This window comes from Castor canadensis, chromosome 1 (assembly GCF_047511655.1).
Source record: "Castor canadensis chromosome 1, mCasCan1.hap1v2, whole genome shotgun sequence".
Lineage (NCBI taxonomy): Eukaryota > Metazoa > Chordata > Mammalia > Rodentia > Castoridae > Castor > Castor canadensis.
Window position 1 is genome coordinate 139,098,327 of NC_133386.1, and position 22,302 is coordinate 139,120,628.

Consider the following 22,302-nt stretch of genomic DNA (forward strand, 5'->3'; position numbering starts at 1 on the left):
TAGGACATCTCCTGGCAGGAGGGCTGGGCACAGTCAGAGAAGGACCCCACTCTTACCAAGGGGGCTTTCAACAGCTGACACCATGTCACCTTCTTCAGGAACCCTTACCCTCAGCAGAGAGGAGTTCTCCCTCCAGCCTCCCACAGAGAAAGCAGCAGCATTCCCTGGCCAGTGATGTGGCCAGTGGTGTGGAATAGGTATTGGCCGGGGACCCCTTAAGGGTCACGGTTTCTGCTTTTGGATCAGTGGAAGCAACTGCTTCTGCCAATACACGGCCTGCAACTGAGGCAGAGACCGCTCTGCTCTTGGGACAAAGAACTGTAGAGTTGAGGTCTTGACAAGCTTTGAGCAAGAGCTCGGATCTCACCCTGGGGAGTGATCAGTCCAAAATACACAACTGTCTGCCTCACTGCCTGCCCCACCCCAGCTCTGTTTCTAGGGCCCTTCCTGCTCAGCCCTGCTCACCCTGAGCCAATCCCTCACTCCTTCACCCCACTGTCAGTTCCAAAATGTTCCATGGTTCTTTATACCTCTGGAGCCAGCTACAGACCTGCTGCTTGGCCCAAAAGCCAGTTATGGGCCCCATCTACTCTCCCAGTACATCTGGTTACAGCTTGAAGGTTATTTCTTCCAGGAAGTCCTCTAGGGTTCCCATAGAGGATGGGTGCAGTGCTTGCTCTGTGCTTCTCTCCTGACTTACAGGTGTGTGTGTTCCCGAAGGTAGTAGGGAAGCTTTCTGGGCCTTCTAAACTCTGCCTCTGGTATGGCTAAAGTGAATGCTCAGGTATTATTTGCTGAATGGGGAGGCTGGAGTCAGGCAGGGAGTAGCCAAGTGTTGGGGTGATTTGTCTGCACCATAGCCCATCAAACTCTTTTCCAAGCATCTTGGATTTGAGAGATGGATAAGGAAACTTCGTAGATTGACAAATCACTGCCTGCCCAGAACCCCTTGGAAACATGCCAGAGCTCTGCTCCCAGGGGACTGTGACTTTGCCATACGTACAGACCCCTGTGTACATGATGGGACTAAGAGCCTCTCCACGGGCTCTCACGAGTGCCTTTTATCCTAGGAGGCTGTGTACACCTACCTGCTGGATGGGGAGTCCCGGCTGGTGTGTGAGGACCCTGTGCATGAGCTGCTGCAGGATGGGAAAGTCCGGTAAGCCATTCTCTGCACCCCCTCTGCCCTCTTGCATGGCCAAAGATGCTCAGGCTGAGGCAGCTTCCAAGGGCATCTGGTCTGACCCACCCCTTTCATCCTGGACCCCTTTCATCCATCCTCCCTCCCGGGGTGGCTCCTTGACTGGGTTACTGACCTCAGCATACAAGGGAGAAGCAATGTCTCCTCTTGTGTTGGGCAGTAGATGGGAACAGGGAAAGTGCCACCTGCTGGGTTTGTCCTCATAGAATTCTAGGGTGCTGTGGCTCTTAGAGTGGAGTCTCAAGGCTGGGGCCACAGTGTCTATCCGTTTGAGTTGCAGCAGGCCACGAGCGCTACCTGCGAGGCCAGGTTCAGGATCACAGTATGCAGGGTGGGCAGGAGTGCATAGTGCCAGTTTCCTGTATCTGAGAACAGGAGATCACATGCAGCATTCTACTGATGTTTCTGGAACCCCCCTGCCTGGGTTCAAATCCCAGCTCCCTATTTACTAGTTGTGTAAACTTAGGCAAATTTTACAACTTCTCTGTGTCCCAGTTTTTGTTGTTGTTGTTGTTTGTGACATGGTGGTAGCAGTAGTAGTTTAGGGTTGTTGATGTAACTCCAATACATGTGGAGCATTTAAAGCATCTGGGTGCATAAGCCTCATTTGGTATGATCATTATAATACAGTATTAGAAGCAGGCCCTCGGTTCCCTATGGAACCCCCGATTCAGTCTCCTCATTTTTCCAGATGGACAAACATCAGGAGACATGTCCAAGGTCCCATACTGGAGGTGAGGCCTTGCCAGGCCTGGGAGATGGGTCTCCTTGTTCAGGGGACAGTGAGAGCAAGGGGAACCTGTCAGATGAGAAAGCACTGCAGGGCAGGAGAGCCGGTGGTGAGGAGACAGGCCCTGCTCTGGAGGACTCCCCTTTCTGCTCGAAGAACTGAACAAAGAACCTAGGGAGCGCTGCGTTGGAGGGGTGGGGACAGAGTTGGACCAGTGGGGCTGTTCCCAGGAGGCAGCTCTCCTCCACTACAGGGAGGGCTTTCCAACAGCTCTGCGGTCCAGGGATGAGGTCTTTTCTGTAGCATCCTTGGCTGCTGAGCCACTCACCAGTCACAGAGACTATGGGAGGGATTCTGTCTGAAGACACTGGACTCCTTGGGTCCCTCCTGGGTTCTAGGACAGTCATCTGTCCCTGGCTCTCACACATGGAAACAGTTGGCTCCTGTCCAGCAGCCCTGCATCTTCCCACTTCGTATCCTGACACTGAGTTCTGTGGGGGAAGGAGGAGTGACAATCTCCCTTTCAGCTTCTCCTGGCAAGTTCTCCACTCAAGGACTGTGTGAACAAAGCCTCGACTATCCCCTCTGGCCAACTTGTCCCATCTGAAACCAATGGGATAGAGCTGGAAGGTCTTTGGAATCTTAAGGGAAAACAATGCTGTAATGTCTCCTTTGCTCCTCTGAGCCAGCCCCTCCCACCCCTACTTCTAAAGAACTTTAATATGAGCTCACATTTCCAGGAAGTCTCTAAGCAGCCTGAAAAGGCCTTCCTAGGAAGATGCAAGATGGCAGGTTCATGAGTCCTGCTGGCCTTCAGGCCCCTTCAGACCCTCCACACCCTTCCAGGGTGTCTGCTGTCTGGGGAATGGGTGGGGTCTGCAGTGCAGGCAGTTTGAGAGGCTCAGATCATCTGCATGAGTGGCCCATTCAGCATCCTCCCCACAACCCTGGAAAGCCTTTGGAAAAGGTTAAAAAAAACCAATTAAAAGTGAATGTTCAAATGCAATTAGCTTAGAGCTCATGGGAGACGGGAGGCAAGTGCGCGCTAGGAGACAGGGGTGAGAGACTCCAGGGGAGGAGGAGGCAAGAGGGTGAAGGCAGACGCATCCTAGAAACATAGACATCAGTGTTCATTCTGGCCTGCAGGGCCTGGAAGTGGAGGTTCAGGACAAGAATTCTTTTTGGGAATCTCTGCTCTTCTTGTACACACCTGCGCCTAGTGTCTGGGGTCTGGTGAGCCTGCCTCTACCATTAGGGCTGAAAGTCTCCAGGGCTGACTGGGCCCTGCTCTCAAGCATTCCCAGGAGGATTGGGGCTTGAGACCTTGATATGTGCAACACAGAAGAACACTGGATCCTAGCCCAGCCTCATCCTTGCCTTGCTGTGCCCCACCCTGCAAGGCCTGCCTATTGCACTGCCCAGCATACAGTAGAAGCTCAGTATTGCTAGGTGTCCTCCACTGCCAAGCCCAGCCAGTGGTCACTTGGGTGATGTCGAGAAAATGATTTTCTCTCTGACCTTGGTCTCTGTTTTTGTGAAATGGGTGGAATTGGATACAGGGTTCTTCCAGTGGTGACCCTGTGGCTCTGGTCCATCAAGAGGTGGAGGCTCCTGCTTTCAAGCTGAGGTGTGCATGGTGGGGGTGTGAGGTTGCTCCTCCAGGAAACACAGACTGCTGGCAGGGCTGGCAAACAGCAGCAGGTGTGAGGTGGAGGCTGGATCATAAAGACAGATAAAGCCTGAGGAGAAGGGGTAGGGAATGGACTAAGGGTGGTGGGGGAGAGGCAGTCTGTAGGCTTGCAGATGCCCTATTTCATCCTCCAAACATGGTTTGGCTTTCCTCCCTTCTGATGTTTGCTCCCCTGTAAAATCTTTCCCTGCTCCATCTGTGCCTCCACCAGCCCCATTTTACTCACCTTTGTGGCCCACCCAAGACGCTCTTCCAGAAGTCTGTTCTACAGTTCCCTGGTACTAAGAAAGATCTACTTTTCAGAAAGGAGGACTGGCCATAGTGGACTTCCTAAGGACAGAAGAGCCCTGGGCCAGGAGGCGAGAGACCTGGGATCCTGGACAACATGGCTGCCATCACAACTCCACACTATCTCTCTAGGGCTCCATCTATCCTTCTGTGAAATGATAAGGGTGGACATTCTGACGTTGAGGGCTGATTTAGTCCTGAATTCCAGGGGCTATAAGAAGGCCTGAGGGCTGGAGAAGAGAGAATCCTGTAAGACTTCTCTAGATCTCTCAGCCTCAGTCCCCAACCTGCCATCTCCCACTTCTTATTGTGTCTTCGGCCATCCTAAAGCCTCTGATCCCTGCTGCTGACTGCAGGAACTCTGGGCCTTTCAGTTGGACTGGGCTCAGTCTCCACCAGCTCAGGCCTCCTCTACCACTTGGGGGTCCCCGGACCCAGCCTTGAGAACTTTCTTCCTCAAGGCAGACCTGGTCTCCTTTCCATGCAGAATCTGCCTGTCCCTGTAGTTCATCTTGGAGGACACAGGGACTCATTTGTTCCCATCTCCAGATTCTAGGGGAAGGTAAGGAAGAAAAGGGTCCAGGTCCTAGCCTGCATCATGATTTATCTTCAAAATAGAGAAGAAAGATCAGAGCGCAATGAGAGTGGCAGGGCTCAGTGTGGTCTGGGGATTAGTGGAGCTCAGTGAGAGTTGAGGCTCAGTGAGGGGGCAAGTAGGTGGGGTATCAGAAAGGAGAGGGGGCTTTACCCTAGAATAGGACCACAGAAGGCTGTGGGGCTTCCAGGAGGTAGGAGGGGGCCTGGGTACTCTGCTTATTCCAGGCTGTTGACCTTACCAACAGAGAGCTTTTTTCTCTGTTCTTTTTCCATTAAACAAATAGTTGTTAAAGGAACAGAACTGTCATAAAATCCACACCCATTCTTTCTCCACTCTGTGCCCATCTGTCTTTACCTTCAGTGGGGCAGGCTGTGACCACCCTGGCACAAGGATTAAGTTATTGGCCTACAGCCTAGACAGCTGGCCCTGGAGTGTGGAGTCCTGTACCCCTTCCCCTCCCCCACACCCCTCAGTCCTCAGCATCAGTTAGAAGATGGGGTAGGTGGGGAAAGGAAGGAGGAAGATGCTCACGAGGAGGTAGGGAGGGGTTCTGAGGGAAGGGGAGAGCTGTCAGGGTCTGACAGCTTCCACATGGTGATAGTCCTAACCTCATCTCCCTCCACTGCTTTCTGTGGGTACCCGTGGAGCCTTCAGGAAGGCAGCCATTCTGGGAAGGGTGTGCTTGAGGAAAGGGACTCATGGGGGGGGCGCGGAGTGAAGGGACATTATCTGGTAGGTACCTGCTTGAGGGGTGGGGGCTATGGCAAGGCCAGGGAGGACCAGCTGCAGAGCAAGATGCCAAGCCTCCTGAGAGTTGAGGATTTTTGAAGGCGCCAGTGCTTGGGGGCTTTCTGGGCCCAGTCAAGGTTGATCTGCCCCACCCCACTCCTCTCTTGTCCAGGGCCACTAAGACAGTGATGTCCTCACTGAAACTAGATTTCTAGTGTCAGATTCTCCCTGTCTTGTGAGAGTTCTACCTAGGTAACTAGCATGACTGGTCTGAAATCAAATCTGATATTACCTCCCTCTGCTCAGTCCCTCCCAGGACTCCAACTATCCCCAGGATCAAGCCCTGTCCTTAGGGCCCTGGCACCTGTCTAGCCTCGTACTCTGCTGTCCACCTGCTGCGGTTAGACCTTCCGGCAGACACAGCGTTTTCTCCTCTGAGTCTTTGTATATGCAGTTCCCTCTGCCTGCTCATCCTCGCCTGTCTGTCTAGATGACCTCTGTGTGTCCTTCAGACTGTACCCGGGCACCTCCTGCAGGAACTCTTCTCTGACCCCACTCTTGCCCTTCCCTAAGTGGGCTGGGGCCAGCTCTTCCTCTCTTTGTCAGAGCCCTGTCTTCCGTAAGTGTGGGTCTGCATGACACTAGGCTGCTGCACTCAGGCATGGGTCCCGCTGCTCTTCTAAACTGACTCACAAGAGCCTGAGGAATGACAGGTTTTGTGTGGAATATTCTTGTGAGGATTTTAGTTTCAAAAATGTCCTCTAATAAGAAGATGGTTTGAGACCCAGGCAGGAGTCTGGAGGCTCAGGGAAATGCTATGGCAGGGCTCAGGGGAGAGGTGTCTCCATTGGAGCTTGGCAGTGACTTGGGAAGAAAGAGCAGGGGACAGTTGTAAGCAACACATCGGAAATGACTCACTGGTTGGGGGAGGTGAGGAAAGGAGGCAGCTAAGACAGTTTTCCAACCAGCCGAAGACACAGTGGATGGTGATGTTGCTTTCAGAGGGTGGGGGTGAGGGTGGAGATGGGAGATGATAAGTTCAGGCTGTGATACCTTTAGGACACCTCCGACACTCAGGGGATGCCTCCAACTGGTTTTTGGGTATCTGGAGCTGGAGCTTACAAATGAGGGCCAGGGAATTATGAAGCCATAAGCACAGAGAAGGGCTTTTTTTTTTTTTTTTTTTTGCAGAAAAGACAGGCTAGGGACAGATTCCTTCATCAGGGCCCCAGGATAGAGAGGACAAGGCAGCCTCAAGTCTAGATTGAGGACTGGACTAGTTGATGTCATGGGGTGAGGCTGTAGGGCGGGGTCCAGCGCCACCTTGTGGCTTCTTGATAAGCAGATGTCTGAGGCCTACTAGCTTGGTGGGGTTTGACTGAGGGTCCCAACTATCTCCAAGAAACCCCAGGCTACAGTTTAGTCAACAAGGTGACTCCTTTTGCCCTGCTGCCACCCTAGGTCTCTGTTACTTCCTGGGGTAACTTCAGGCACTCGGGGCAGCCCAGAACTGAAGCCCAGACTCTGGGAGCTTTTACAGGTCCTGAGTGTGAGAGTTGGAAGGTGAGAAATATCACTGGTTCTTATAGATTCTGAGCTGGTCAAAGAGGCCAGGAGGGAATGAGTCTGGTTCATAGTACTGCTGTGTGACCTTGAATGAGATGCTTGACCTCTCTGGTCCTTGATTTCTCCAATGGCTGTGACCTCTTGACCTGGTGGCTTGCAGCTTCTCTTTTTCTCATCTGACCTGTTCTGGATTTCCATCAGTACCGCAAGTGCACAGGCCAGGCAGTTCCTATCAATACAATTATGTGGAGGCAGCATGAGAGAGGAGGAACCTACAACAGTTAATCATTGGGGACTGATATTTGGTGAAAAATTGTACCCTTAATTAAGCAGGAAGAGCTAGAGACCTGGGTAAAGGGTGGTATATGTGGAGGGACAGAGGAAAATTCATTCTTCCCTTAGCCAACATCCCCTGCCTTAGTTTTCTTCCCCGAACTCTGGGCACCCTTGCCAGCTCCCTGCTACAAGTTCACATCCCACAGGTCTTTAGGATTATTCAAGGATAGTGTTAAGCCTAGCTCTGGTGCCAACTGCCTAGAGTCAAAGCCTTGCTCTACCACTTATTAGCCATGTGACTTTGGACAGGTACTTTTAGCTTCTTCATTTGAAATTGGAGGCTGAGAGGTGAGGTCACTTGTCCCTGGTCAAGTAACACCAGGTACAGTGTTTGACCTGACAGTCTGGGTTCCAGCTCCAGCCCTGCTGTGGCTTTCTCTGTTCTCCCTGTGGCCTCGGGTTCTGAACTGTACTCTGCACGTGAGCCTTTCTGGTATCTACCAGCCAGAGGCACCAGAGGCCAGACCTTGGCTTCCCTCCCCTCTACACAGGGACAAGGAACCTGACTCTTTATTTTTGACTGTGAGGCAGGTCAACTTGTCCAAATCCTTTTATATGCGCAAGGTCCAGCCTGCTCTAGCTGAGTTCCACTCCTTTTGATCCAGTGGCTGAGAGGTGGGTCATGTCCTCTTTCAGGGAGGCCGTGATCTCCCGAAAGCGGCTGAGCTGCAATGGGCTGGCCCCCTCGGACGTGCCAGGGAAGCCCTTGGCCAGGCTGTTGGCTCCACTGGCTCCTGACACCCAAGGTAAGGGCTGGGAGCTGGGCAGGGGCAGGGGGGGCTAAGATTCTGGTCCCAGTCATGTCTGTTTTCTACGCATCTTCATCTCTATCTCCTCCTCTCTCTTGCTCTATGTCTCCAGCCATCCCTCCATTTAATTCTTTCTTATGTGCTACTAACCTCTCTGAGCCTCAATTTCCTGACTATAAATTGGGTACTTACCTTGAAGGCGCATTACAAGGAACAAATGAGATGATGCATGTTAAGGCCTGGCACCTACGAGGGCTTAGTGACCAATGGCTATGATTACCACGTGCTTGTGCCTGTTGTCCAATGGGGCTGTAGTTGTTGTCATGCTCTCTGTCACTGTCTCTGTTTCCCTTTCTCTTGCTCTCCATGCCCCCTGTCCGCCATGTCTCTCTCTGCCTCGTGTCTCAGTCTCTCTAGGTCTCTGTCCTCTGTCTCGATGTGGAAAGTGCACAAGACTGGGAGTCAGGAGACCTGACTTGCTGTGTGATCTTGGGCAAGTCACTTCCCCTTTCTGGACCTCAGTTTCCCGATCTGTAGAATAGGGGTGCTCAGCCTTACCTGCCTCCCTCCCTCCCAGGGCTGCTGGGAGGACCACAAGAAAGTTATTAAGTGAGGGGGTTTCCTTCTATGCACGGGTTGTTGCTATGGTTGTTTTTGTCACTGGCTCAGGACTCTCTCTGTCTCACTGGGCCTCTGTTCTCTCTGTGTCTCTGTCCTGGCCTCTCTTTGTCTATGTCCTTGTCCTCTCCCTCCCTGGGTCCCTGCTCAGTATTTGAGCCTCACTGGCCCCGCAGGACCACCTCATTGCCCTCTCCCCCTCAGTGCTGGTCATCCCGCTGGTGGACAAGGAGGCCGGGACTGTGGAAGCTGTCATCTTGGTAAGGATGGAGGGAACGGTGGATGGAGTGTGTGTGTGTGTTTTTGTGTGTGTGTGTGAACAGCAATCTGCAATGGAGTTGGAGTGGAAATGGGGGTTTGAGAAGAGCCTAAGGCATCTCCCACAGCCCAGCCCTGGGTCCCACCCTCAATGGGCAGGAGGAAGCGCTGGCCCACTTCAGCAAGAGCTGCAAAGCTGGACCTTTGGTAATCCTGGCTGTGCTTCCTCTTTTGGGATCCCCTCACCGGTTGTGAGTTGTATCCAAGAGGGCAGGAACACACTGAGAGACACTCAGTGGGGACCTGAGGACATGAGGCGCTGATTGAGAGAGAGACATTGTGGGAGACCATCAGGAGTGGCTGCAGCTAGGACGCTTCAGGAGAGAGGAGGCGCAGGGGGTGGGCTGGGCTGCGTGGGAAGGCATGGGCCCCAGCCAGACCCACGCTGAGGCTGGGTGCAAGCCAGGCAGTTAGGGCCCTCCTGGAGCCACAACCCAGAGGGAAGGAAAGGGGCCTCCATGGGAAGTGGGGGGATGCTCTGCTGAGAGAGGGGAGCTGACCGGGGACACCCAGTTGGGGCTCCAAGGGGCTGCCTCTCCCAGGACCCCTGCTCCTCTGCCTGGTCTGTGGGGTGGCAGAGCCTTGCAGGCGCAGACTCTGCGGTTCTTCCAGTTTCTTCCCCCATATGGAGATGGGGTTCAAAATCCTGTCCTGTCCTAGGAAAGAAAGGGTTAGCGCCCAAATCGCCATTACTGGGGAGTCTGCTTCCGCGGAGGCGGCGCCACCCGGGACAATAAATTAGCCGGCCAGGGTACGCCGGGGACTCCTTCCGAGCTCATTAAAATGGAATTAAAGGTTTCCTAGGCGCCTGACCTTTCCTGAGCTGCTAGCTGGGGAGGGCGCTGGGAGTGGGGGGTCGCCTCCAGGGGAGGGAAGGGGGATGCTTGGCTTGATTTCCTGACTCTGCGCCCCGTCTGCCTGACTGAGGGAGCTCCTCCCGCAAGCTGCTCCCACCCCCAGCTTCTGCTCCCGCAGAGAACAGATCTGCTGTAGGCAGAGTTCTCAGTGGGCCGCTTCCCCCTCTCTTTTGCGTCCATCTGTGCCGGAGCTGGTGGGCTTGTGGAGGATCAAGGCCAGGCAGCACGCAGAGGTGGGGGCTGGGAGCCAGGGGCTCCATCCCACCTTCTCTGTTGAGGAAACAGTGTCTGGGGGTGCCAGGCCCAGGGAAACTCGTTCCAGGCTGTGAGGACTGGGTGGGAAGGGAAGCACCTCCCGCACAGCGAAGGAAGATGGTTCATCTTGTGGACAGGAGGATGGTTGATTGCCATGACTGCTGTTCACATTGGCTGGTGTTGGGCTAGGAATCCTTGCTTCAGCCTAATGGAGGGAGAAGAAGCCTTGTGTGTCATCAGGAGGCTCATGAGGTCAGATCACTTCCCTTTAGCTCACAAAGCTGCCCCAGGCTGGGTGCTGGGCAGTTTCTATCTTCTAGGAGCTTTCAGTTTAGGGGAAGGCAGAGATACCTTTGGTCCATCACAGGCTGCCAGCAGCTGGTGGCAGAGGCTGGAGCGTCAAGGCCTTACAGTAGAGGGAGCGTTTGCGTGGGGCCATATGCAGAGAAGAAGGAAAAGGGTATTCCAGGCAGTGAGAGCAGCATGAACAAAAACAGGTGTGGGGTGGGGAAGTGTGTCATCTTGGTGAAGCAGAAGTGTGGGGTGCACACTACTGAGGAAAATGCTACCGGGGGTCTTGGTTGCCAGAAGTTCCTGACAGTGAAGAACTTGTGAAGGGTCTCTGGATTATCTACCTCCCATCTCTCCTCCAAGTCTGCGCCTTCCCACTCAGGAAGAAATGCACTCTTCCAGGATATCCTTCACCCCAAAACTCACACATGTGACAGATGCTCCCATCCCAGAGGCAGCACAGACAGCCCTGGAGCTCCCAGCTGCTACATAATCCTGAGGGCAAGAGGGTGCCTTCCAAAAGATGTTCCTAGTCACCAGGTCCTTTCTTAACAAACCCCATTTCCCTCTTTGTGTCTTGGTATTCATCAATTTGTCCATCCATCCATCCATCCATTTGAAGAACTTTTTCTTCAGTACCTGTTAGATGCCAAGCACTGTGTGGTAGACTCTGGGGACACAGAAGTGATTGAGACAGACCAGCAGGCCCTGCTTTCAGATCATATAGTCTGGAAGGCAGGAAACAAATAGCAAAAATAAGGATGGAATTGAAAATGATGGCAAGCTGTAGCAAGGAAACCAGGGAGCCCTGCAAGGAGTGGTGGGGCCTGATGGAGACAGACAACAGAGGGTTTTCTGTGGAATATGCCATCCAGGTGCAGGGCTGTGTGGCTGAGTTCTGGGCCTTTGCAGCTCAGCTCAAGGCACTTTGATTACAGATTCTTTCTGTGGAAAGTCTCTGGCTCTGTTATTCAATTCTGGGATAAAAAAGTCCCTTTGAGGAGTGGGTGGCCTTTGGTCTTTGGCATTTGATGCTTGATTTGTATTCGCTTTTTCTCCTAGCTGTGCTGACTAGCTCCTTGCATGGAGATGGAGTGTTCATGCCATGAACCACATCAAACTTGGGGAGGGTGGGGCCTGGTGGCTGGGCCAGGCTTTTCGTTCTCTCTAAGCCCTAGTGCCGACTGCTGAGTGTTCCCACTGGGCTCTGGCACACACTCTCATTAACAAGGGCCACATGTGAGTGTGTTGGAGTGATTGAATGGTTTTGCGTGGGGGCGTCAAGCATGTGCATGGTTCTTAAGTATATGAACTCAAGTTTCTTGTGTACTGGCATGAACATGCATGTAGGGATGGTGTGGTCACCTTAAGTGTGGATGTGTGAACGTCTTTGAGTCTGGGGCACACACTGCTTCATGTGTGTGCCCCAGTGAGAGAGGGAGCATGAGTGTGTGCACATGGAGGCACCTCAGATTCTTCAGGAGAGTATTTTGTGTGTTTGTGCATGTGCTGGGTGGGTAGGATGATATAGTCCCCAAGTTGTGATAGGCTGGGGGGGTACCATGGTCCCTTCCTTTCCATTAGCATTTGTTTTCAGTTCTGGACCTGGGATCAGGCTTTTGGGAAGCCCAGCACCTGGTTGCTCTGTAGCCCTAGAGAGTTTCTAACCTTCCCTTTTCCGGAGAAATGGGCCCAGGTAGAAGGAACAAGAAGGGTCTTTCCTTCATGTATTACTGGTAAAATGCCACCATATTTGTGTAAGTCATATGCAAGTGAATTCTGTCTCAGATTCCTTCAACCCCCATACTGTGTGAGTCTCAGTATGTGTGAGCCTCATCCAGAGTTTAAGCTTCAACAACATCCTTGGCTACCCAGCTCTCTTCCAGGCCTCCCTGCCTCCCATCTTGCTCCTTCTAATATACCCTTCATCCCATAGACTATGGCCCTCGGCTGTTAAAGTCTGCCATGGCTCCCTCGTACTTTAATGCTAAAGCCCAGTTTCTTAGCCTGATGCTGAAGACACTCCCCTTTGTGGCCCATAGGCCTTATCCCTGCCCAGGACTTCATTTACCCCCACACTTCCCACCTGGCATTACCAGGACAGCCTCCTCTTGCGTGATCCTTGTCTCTCCAGCTGTGCTTGTTCTGCGCATGCCTCAGTGCCAGTGCAGGAGGTCTCCCTCTAGGCCCCACAGCCCAGGCTGTCTCCTCCTCTCCATCTGTTCCTGGCAGGGGATTCGGTTGCTGAGGCCAGGAGGGAGGATGATGGAGGGCCCCCCAGTGCAGGCACTGTGGGGAGCCCCACAGGTGGTGAGCAGCTCTGAGTAGGTGAGGAAGCTGGTGACGCAGGTGGGGAGCCTGGCTGGTGGACTTGAAGTGAGTCCCTAGACTGCTTTCCTTCCCTCTCCTCCCCATTTTCCTCCTCAAGCACCCAAGCAGGGTGGAAGGGAGGAATAGATTCCACAGAGTTTGGAAGATGGCTGAGGTGACTGGTGACTGGCACAGGGAACTTGGAGAGGGACAGAATTATGGGTGTGGAAGTGAGAGTGACTCTGGAGAGGAAAGGATAGGTAGAGAAGGGGAGGGAGTGGGTGGAGCTGTTCTAACTCTGCCACTTTCTGCTTTGCGACCTTGGGCAAATCTCTCAGCCTTTCTGAGAGATTAGCAGAAAGGCTAATTTGCAAGGTGGAAGCGTGCATTACACAGTGGTGAGAATCACATGTAAGGCAGAGCACCCCATCGATTTCATTCATTCATCCATCCATCCTCCACAAGTCCCACTCATGCATTATGCTGCACTCCTTCCTTTATCCCAGACTTAGGGGCAGCTCAAATCCTAACTCAGAAAGGATGGAGCTGGGGGGGCTGAGGTGAATTCTACTTATTCTATAATCAGGGTCTGAAGGGCCCCATGGATGGGAGATGGAGAGGGGCCTAAGGTCCCCCTCCCTGACATTGAACACCTGGACAGTGATTGTACCATGGGACAGTGCTGATGGAAAGTGGTGAGACAGAGACAGAAAAGTACCCTTCTGGATCTACCTTCGAAGGCTTCTTGCAGGAGAGGATTTTCCTGGAGCTACCTGCATGGTCAGAAGGATGGGCTTATGGAGGCCCACAGACTGGAGTGTGTATGTGTTGGTGGAGACCAGTACATGCTGGATGAGGGGAGAGCACTCTGGCAGAGACAGGCTGCAGAGGTCGTAGCTGGTTCCCTTCTCTGTCCCTCCAGGTGCACTGTGGCCAGCTGAGTGAAAGGGAGGAGTGGAGCCTACAGGCGGTGGAGAAGCACGTGAGTGGGGTAGAGATGGGAGTTGCTGAAGGCCCTTATCACAGCATGTGGGAGGACGACCTGGCCAGGGAGTTTGGACAGACCTGGGTTCCAATTCCAGCTCTACCACCCTTGAGCTTTGGGACCTTGAGTAAAACACTTAAGCTCTCTGAGCCTTAGTTTCACATCTAACATGGGAATAGTTAGGACTAACTGGGGAAGGATACGGAAACTCATTTTGCCTGAGATTTTAGGATCTTGTAACTTTAACAAGGACTGAGGATTCCCCACCTATGCTAGATCTGAAATATCCGACCCTGTTCTGCCTTGGAAGAATTTTGGGGGGGAAGAGGTAGAAACAGACCCCATGCTTGTCTACGGACTGAGGAACTCCAGAGGGTGGAGCGCCTAGGGCTGAGTCGTTTGGGGCCGGGAGGGGCCGATGGGCACTGCGGGCAGGGGAAATGGCTGGAGCGAACGCTATGCGTCCCGCGGTAGTGACGAGCACCGAGAAGGTGGGACATAGACACATTGACCAACTCTGTCCACCCCAGACCCTGGTGGCCCTGCGGAGGGTGCACGCCCTGCAGCAGCGCGGGTCCGGCGCGGCCCCCGGAGCCACCCTGAACCCCCCGGCGGGGCTGGCAGAAGAGCAGAAGGACAGGGCAGAGTACACTGACCAGGACCGAAAGATCCTGCAACTGTGCGGTGAGGGCCGCAGCGCGGAGCAGGGTCCAAGCTGGAGGGGCGGGGCGGGGCATAAGGGGGTGGGGCGCTGCAGGGGGCGGAGCCGGACTAGAATTTGGAAGGGATGGCTGTGGACTGAGCGATCAGGTGGGGACCCCTGGCGGAGACTTGCGGGGAAATAAAGGACTGAGCCGTACTTTAAGGGACCTGACCACTAGGTGATGCGGAGTCTCTCTGACCGGCACTCCGCTCTTGCAGGGGAACTCTACGACCTGGATGCTACTTCCCTGCAGCTCAAAGTCCTTCAATACGTGAGTCCCTGAGCCTCACTTCTTGCTCCATCTCCAGGGACCAGCGTCCCCTTGAGTCCTCCATCTCAGTTCAGTTGGCAACATTCGTCCCCTTCCCTTTCCTGTATACACAAGCCTCAATAGCCTCAGAAAGGAAAGAGGGTGAGGGCGGCACCAGATCCACAGTTAGCCCCTTGCTCTGTCTTTTTCCTTCTCAGCTGCAGCAGGAGACCCAGGCATCCCGCTGCTGTCTCTTGCTAGTATCCGAAGACAACCTGCAGCTTTCCTGCAAGGTGAGGGCCCTAGACCCACTATGGGGCTGGGCGAGGGACCCATGTTTGCCTTTCTACTAACCTTCCCCACCATTCTGGTCCCCCAGGTCATCGGAGATAAAGTGCTTGGGGAAGAGATCAGCTTTCCTGTGAGTTCCTCAGTCTGTTCCCTGCGTTGGAATCTGCAGGAATTATTAAAGCCTGCTAGGCATTCTTGGGATTTGTCGGGAGGGACTGAGGTCCTTTAGAATCTCTGGGATTAATATGGATCTTGAGATCTACTTAGAAATGTTACAAGAAATTACAGTATTTGCGATCAGACTCCATTAGGAGACATCTCTTAGCTACAGAATCTTTGCTTGGGACCATCCTACTCCTATTGAGAATATTTTTAGATAAGAAACTATTGCAATCAATGAGAATCTTTGGAGTCTGCCTCTCTCTCTCTCCTAGTTAGGGAAGACACTAGAGTCCTCTCCAGATGATTCTGCCAGAGCTCCCCAATTCTCTGCTCAGTATTGACTCCATCCACTATTTGGACTGCCTGAAGAATTTGTTGAAACTTCTAGACTTGGAGGGTGAGGATGGGTTGAGAGCCCCTGGTGTGGGGAGAGCTGGGCCCTGACTCAACCTTTCCTCACTCCCCAGTTGACCATGGGACGCCTGGGCCAGGTGGTGGAAGACAAGAAGTCCATCCAGCTGAAGGACCTCACTTCCGTAAGCCATGGCTTGACTGAGCCAGAGGGTGACAGGGAATAAACAGAGAGACAAGACCAAGGGGCTTTGTAGCATCCCATTCACATGTCATAGCCTATTGTGAAGGGTGGTGGAGGGCTGGGAAGGAAGCACACTCCTTCTTCTTTCCCTGCCCCAACTCATTCCCCCTTGCCTTCTCTTTGTAGGAAGATGTGCAACAGTTGCAAAACATGTTGGGTTGTGAGCTGCAGGCCATGCTCTGTGTCCCTGTCATCAGCCGGGCCACTGACCAGGTGGTGGCCTTGGCCTGCGCCTTCAACAAACTTGGAGGAGACTTGTGAGTTTGGGTGGATTAATGTTGATCCTGGGCTTAAAGGTGGGATAGGGTTCCACTAAGGTAACAGTAGGAAGGGGACTAGGCAGGGGGTGCTACCCCAGCAACAAGCAGTGGCTGAACAGTTTGTCAGTGCAAGACTGTAGGGTTAAAAGGGGGGGGGGGCAACAGACGCTTGCAGCTGCTACTGACTGTCTATCACTCATTTTGGCTTATTTAAAGCCATGTTGAGGTCCAATCCTAGTTCCCCTTCTCTTTGCCACTGCCCCTCTCTGAGGCTAGAGAGGCACTGGGGAAGGGTAGACGTCCTGCTTTGGCCTGTCAAGTCTAGTCTGAGGGAGGGGACCCAGCCTTGGTCTGGGTAAATCAACAGTCAGAGGAGGGAGATGTGACTCTGATTCAAGAAGCAATAGCCTGTGAATACAATGGTGCACATCTATGGACACAGCTCCTGGGGAGGCTGAGGTGGGAGGATTACCTGAGCCTATGAGTTCCAGGCCAGCTTAGACAATACAGTGAGACCCTGTCTCAAAATAAAAATTAAAAAGCAATAGCTTAAGGAGGAAACCCTGTTTTGGTTTGAGGAGTGAGTAGCGCCCTCCCCTCAGGGAGCCCTGTCTGAGGGAGGAGGTGGGCAGTGGAGCAGTCCCAGTGTGGAGAGTTATGGTTGCTCGTGGATATTTCTGTGAGCTTCCTGGCTTCATGGAAGTAAGAAAAAAAGGGGAGAGAAGCCCATCTTCTCTGCCCTCTTCCGTGACCCCTAATCCCTCCTCCAGGTTCACAGACCAGGATGAGCATGTGGTCCAGCACTGCTTCCACTACACAGGCACGGTGCTCACCAGCACCCTAGCCTTCCAGAAGGAGCAGAAGCTCAAGTGTGAGTGCCAGGTGAGTGTCCTGCCTTGAGGCTCTCCTGGGGACCAGCTCACCCAGCTTTCAGCCCCAGAAAGTCATCCAGAAAGGAAATACCTGTGTCGTTCTGAGTCAATGGCAGCCCTGCCCTTGACAGCCAGGTAACCTAGTGACCTGGAAGTCTGTTAAGAAGGTTTGCTTGTTTGTTTTTGTGGACGTGGGGTTTGAACTCAGGACTTTGCGCTTGCTAGGCTGGGGCTATACCACTTGAGCCACACCTCCAGTCCAAAGGAGAGAGGTCATAGTTCCCCAGGCCCTGAGTCCTGGGCTGCAGGCACTGTATGTGATTGCCCTCTACTGATCAAAATGGGCATTACAGCAAACATCTGGGTAGCATTACTTATCTTTGCTGGGGCTGTTCCTCTACTCTTTCACTTAGTAGCCAAACGACATAATTAGACATGGTCAACTTCAAGCCAGTTCCAGGAGCCACACCAGGAGGAATGAGAAGACACTGGGGCCATTGGAGGCAGTGGGATTGTTAGGGTGGTCCCTAACCCAAATCCCCTACCATCTCCATTTTCTACATTCCAGGCCCTTCTCCAAGTGGCAAAGAACCTCTTCACTCACCTGGGTGAGTTCACTGTTCTCCTCCACAGCAGTTATTTGGGAAGGAGAGGTGGGAAGGCTTGGCCTGGCACTCCAGTATGGTCTCACCCTGTGCTTTTCTTTCCAGATGATGTCTCTGTCCTGCTCCAGGAGATCATCACAGAGGCCAGAAACCTCAGCAATGCAGAGATGTAAGTGAATCTACACATGGATGGGGTGACAGAGGCTCATCACCTTCTTTCCTTTGCCCTTTCTCCTCTCCCTGCTTTCTTGTGGACATCACTTTTTTTTTTCAAACAGTACTGGAGTTTGAACTCAGGGCTTCACACTTGCTAAGCAGGTACTCTGTTGCTTGAACCACACTTCTAGCCCTTTTTTGCTCTGGTTATTTTTGGAGCTATGGCCTTGATCTTTGCTTAAGCCAGCCTGGACCTTTGTACTTGTGGGTTACTGGGATGACAGGCACATGTCACCACACACCCAGCTTTTTTTTGTTGAGATGAAGTCTTGTGAACTTTTTTTTTTTTTTTTTTTTTTTTTGCCCAGGCTGGCCTGGAACCATGATCCTCCAGATCTCAGCCTCCCAAGTAGCTAGGATTACAGGAAGGAGACACCAGTGCCCAGCCGAGGCATTGCCTTTTGACTGATCCTTTATTTCGTGCCCATCTCCTCCCTCTGTTAGGTGCCAAGGACAGCAGGGACAGAGCTAGCTTTGTTTGTCACAGGTTCCCAGCTTGTCGCAGGTTCCTAGCCAGTGCCAGTGCCTAGCACATAGTAAGGGTTCCAAAAGAAAAATGAGTGGAGGAATGCCTGGAGTTGCCAGTCCTGAGGGTATTCCTGCTGGGCCTTGGAAATCCATCCCCCAAGTCACAAGACGAGGGTTTGGTCGGGAAAGGATGTCAGGGCCCTGTGGATCAACCCTCTGTTTCCACAGCTGCTCCGTGTTCCTGCTGGATCAGAACGAACTGGTGGCCAAGGTTTTCGACGGTGGCGTGGTGGACGATGAGGTGAGCGAATGTGGAAGCAGCTGGTGGCCTTGGAGGTTGCCAGGAGTCCGCAGGGGGCTCTGGGAAGCAGGCCTGACGTTTGATGGTCTCTTCTGCAGCAGGCCACTGACTTCATCCTTCCACTCCATCTTTGCCCCTGCAGAGTTACGAGATCCGCATCCCCGCTGACCAGGGCATCGCGGGCCACGTGGCAACCACTGGCCAGATCCTGAACATCCCTGACGCCTACGCCCACCCGCTTTTTTACCGCGGCGTGGACGACAGCACTGGTTTCCGCACGCGCAACATCCTCTGCTTCCCGATCAAGAACGAGAACCAGGGTGCGGGCCGGGCCAGCGGCCGCCGGGGGCGGGGCCTGGAGGGGCGGGGCCATGAGAGGGTGGAGCTTCGCACCTCTCCGTCCCTTAGCGTCCCAGAGCCTAAGGGATTAGGGTTTCCCTGTGGAAATCCGGGAGGGCAGGCCTCTCCACAGGCTGTTGCTAGCTCGGCTCCCTTTCGCAGAGGTCATCGGTGTTGCCGAGCTGGTGAACAAGATCAATGGGCCGTGGTTCAGCAAGTTCGATGAAGATCTGGCCACCGCCTTCTCTATCTACTGTGGCATCAGCATCGCGCATGTGAGGGGGCGGGAAAGGAGCCGGGCCAATGGGGGACCTCCCTTCTGCTCCCCCCACCGGCTCTCCTTGCTGTGTCCAGACTCTGGCCTGGAATTCAAGAGCCCTGAGGCTGGGGTGCTGTGCCGCCTTCAGTGCATGCTGGCCACCCTGGGCTCAGTTTTCGTCTGAAAATTGGGGGTCACTATTTCTTGCTTTGTCTGCATAGCCCCTGAGGCCATGAAAAAACCCTGATGGCAAAAATCTCTCCCCCTCTTCTCTGGAAGCAACCTCAACCCAGTCCCATAGTCAGCTTCCTTTTGGCAAACGTTGGTCATACCATGCAGGCCTAGATTCCTGACCTTAACCCTCCTTGCTGCTCTTTCCCTGCCGTGAGCCTTGGCATCCATCACCGAAGTCTGAGTCAGGATCCAGAGCAGTGCAATGTGCCTCAAATGTTAAGAGGATGGGGGAGCCCCCAATGAAAGTGGAGGGTGGGGCTTGTGTTTTGGATTACAGCTCAGAGGCTCAGACTGGGACCCCAATGGGACAGGAATCAGGAACCAGGGCTTCTTTCTGATCCCTTTGTACCAGTTGTAGGCATTTGGAGGATTTCACTGCCACCTTGCTCCAACCCATCTTTTACTCTCTCCTCTCAGTCTCTGCTATACAAAAAAGTGAACGAGGCCCAGTATCGCAGCCACCTGGCTAATGAGATGATGATGTATCACATGAAGGTGAGGCTTGCTTAGAGTGTTCTTTTCAGGGTCCCAAGGCTACCTGCAGGATTCTTCCCTGCTTCCCAGAATCCTCAGCTGCCAAGGTCCAGGTTGTTCTTCTCTAAGGATGTGAAGACAGGCCCGGAGCAACACCTGGCCTCAGGCTTGCTTAGGGTCAGCCTCCCCACCCTTCTTATGGTCCTCTCTTCTAAACCATTTCTCAGTTCATTCCGAGACTGGAAGAAGCTGGCATGACTCCCCCAGGGAAGAACTTGGTTTAGCCAAGTACTCCCCATGCTGGGAATTACAGAGGGCTGGGAAGCCCACCCAGAGCTTGCCCTCACTGCTTTCCTGGATATGGTGGTCACACAGCCTTGGGAAGTCCTAACTGCTGATAGTCCATCCTTTCCCAGCCCCTCAAGATCTATCCCAAACCTTAGATCGGAGTATATGATAATCCATGTTCATTTAGACATTTCTTCTCATTGGGGTCCAAACCAAACCAAAGAGTCCCAGACTTTGTGAATAGGCTCCAAACTATATAGTAGGAAGGATTGAGGTTAGACCCTGGGAAGAGACAAACTGCCAGAGTTAGTGTCTATGAAAGGCCACCATGGTTTGCGTGTCAGAAAGGGATGTTCCCTATCTTTGCTGTTATAGATTAAAAGTGGCCGTAGGCAGGAGGGTACAGTAGGAGCTACAGGACTGTGAGGGGAGAGGGGGATCTGCCCTGTGGCAGTCTGTGGAATAGAGGCCCGACTGTGGTGCCTCTGGATGAGGGGTCCTCTACCTGCTGTGGGAATTTGAGGGTGAGGACACTAGCTAGGGAGGAAGCCATCTTCTAATGCCCTGGCTGTCCCCTCTAGGTCTCTGATGATGAATATACCAAACTTCTCCACGACGGGATCCAGCCAGTGGCTGCCATTGACTCCAACTTTGCCAGTTTCACTTATACCCCTCGCTCTCTGCCTGAAGATGACACTTCCATGGTGAGTGGCTGGGGAGGTGGAGGGTATAAGCCAGAGTTTTACATTAGATGTGCATAAGACCTTCCTGGTAAGGCAGAGTCATCAAGGAAGGCTGTGGGAGCTCTTTCAGGGCTGAAGTGGGCATGTGGTTTGCCATCATGGCGCTGTGGGGCTTTCCAGGGACCAGGGGCTGGACTGAATGGTCACTAAGAGCTGTTCTGGATCCATGATGCCTCAGGCATGTGGCCTTGGGTTTGCAGCCCCTGTTTTTCTTAGATTTTATGTGAACTTGGCTCCCAAAAGTTCTTAGATACTGCAGATTTCTAAAAATTCACAGCTCTGATAATGCTTGGTTCAATCATTTTATGATCCTCTGGTTTAGATGTAAAGTTTTAAGACTTCAAAATTTTGAGAATGGGGCTTTGAGAAGGGCTAAGGTGAGACCCCCGTCTTGATTCTGATGACCCTCTCTGATTGTTCCCTTCCATCCTCTCCAGGCCATCCTCAGCATGCTGCAGGACATGAATTTCATCAATAACTACAAAATTGACTGCCCGACTCTGGCCCGGTGTGTGTGCCTAGCCTTCCCCTTGACAGAGACAGCTCTAGTCTCTGCCTCCCACTTTCTCTTTCCCATCCATTGCCCCCAGCAATCTTGGAAGGTGTCTTTCTGAGAATGACTGGGGGAGGCCCTGTAGGTGGGGAGAATCAACAAATGAGAGGCAATTCCTAAACACTGGCATCATGAATAAAGGCAAGCCGGGCTTGGTCATGCACATCTGTAATCCCAACACTCGGGAGATGGAGGCAGGAGAATCATGAACTCTGGGTCACCCTCAGCTACATAGCAGAACCCTGTCTTAAAAAGGGAGGAAGAGGAGGAGGAGGAGAAGGAGACGCAGTTCACATCTGTAATCCTAGCTACTCTGGAGGCAGAGATCAGGAGAATTGTGGGTCTAGGCCAGCCCTGGCAAATAGTTTGTGAGACCCTATCTCTTGGTGCCTAGCAAGCATGAGGTCCTGAGTTTAAACCCTAAACCCCAGTACTGCCAAAAAAAAAAAAAAAAAAAAAGAAAAGAAAAAGAAAAAAGAATGTCAGGGCAGAGCTTGAAGGGCTTCTCAGAGGAAGAGAGGCTGAGGACCCTCTCTTTTCCCCCAGGTTCTGCTTGATGGTGAAGAAAGGCTACCGGGATCCACCTTACCACAACTGGATGCATGCCTTTTCTGTCTCCCACTTCTGCTACCTGCTCTATAAGAACTTGGAGCTAACCAACTACCTCGAGTGAGTGACTGCCCACTTTGGCAGCAGCTGGGGTCCCCTCCCTGGGACAGGGAAGCAGGTCCTGTGTGGCAGGCCCTTTACCTGCACTACAGATCTGGTCCTCTTAGCCCAGGGAGGAAGGCAGTTTAGCCCCACTTTCCAGGAGGGACATGCTCACATTATTCACAGTCAGTGAATAATGGGCCTGATTCCACCTGGGGCCACTATACTCCAAACCATTGCTTCTTTCCACCAAGGACACCTGGGTGTCCAGACCATCTATGTAGGTGGCTCTTGGACATCTTATTAGCCATCTCTCCTCTCAGGATGGAGAGGAGGGGAACCAGGGAGCCAGCTGTGGTTGACCTCCTCCTCCTTTCTACATCTTAACCAGGGACATCGAGATCTTTGCCTTGTTTATTTCCTGTATGTGTCATGACCTGGACCACAGAGGCACAAACAACTCCTTCCAAGTGGCCTCGGTGAGATCCTGCCCCCCTCACAGTGGGGATCCTCCCCC

At 53.0% G+C, this 22,302-nt stretch overlaps 1 protein-coding gene across 2 annotated transcripts in view; it reads left to right on the forward strand.

Annotated features, from left to right (window-relative positions):
* Positions 1 to 22,302, forward strand: part of Pde2a (phosphodiesterase 2A) — an 89,677-nt gene that overhangs the window by 63,068 nt on the left and 4,307 nt on the right. For both annotated transcript variants that reach the window (XM_074083806.1, XM_020163913.2), the window contains 21 exons: positions 1,071 to 1,159; positions 7,775 to 7,884; positions 8,710 to 8,765; positions 13,459 to 13,518; positions 14,052 to 14,205; positions 14,443 to 14,495; positions 14,693 to 14,767; positions 14,854 to 14,895; positions 15,395 to 15,463; positions 15,649 to 15,779; positions 16,553 to 16,664; positions 17,223 to 17,262; positions 17,365 to 17,428; positions 18,172 to 18,244; positions 18,387 to 18,564; positions 18,746 to 18,858; positions 19,494 to 19,571; positions 20,420 to 20,542; positions 21,019 to 21,089; positions 21,681 to 21,803; positions 22,177 to 22,264. In XM_074083806.1, the coding sequence (XP_073939907.1) occupies positions 1,071 to 1,159; positions 7,775 to 7,884; positions 8,710 to 8,765; positions 13,459 to 13,518; positions 14,052 to 14,205; positions 14,443 to 14,495; positions 14,693 to 14,767; positions 14,854 to 14,895; positions 15,395 to 15,463; positions 15,649 to 15,779; positions 16,553 to 16,664; positions 17,223 to 17,262; positions 17,365 to 17,428; positions 18,172 to 18,244; positions 18,387 to 18,564; positions 18,746 to 18,858; positions 19,494 to 19,571; positions 20,420 to 20,542; positions 21,019 to 21,089; positions 21,681 to 21,803; positions 22,177 to 22,264 (1,902 nt within the window). The remainder of the gene's footprint in view (positions 1 to 1,070; positions 1,160 to 7,774; positions 7,885 to 8,709; positions 8,766 to 13,458; positions 13,519 to 14,051; positions 14,206 to 14,442; positions 14,496 to 14,692; positions 14,768 to 14,853; positions 14,896 to 15,394; positions 15,464 to 15,648; positions 15,780 to 16,552; positions 16,665 to 17,222; positions 17,263 to 17,364; positions 17,429 to 18,171; positions 18,245 to 18,386; positions 18,565 to 18,745; positions 18,859 to 19,493; positions 19,572 to 20,419; positions 20,543 to 21,018; positions 21,090 to 21,680; positions 21,804 to 22,176; positions 22,265 to 22,302) is intronic.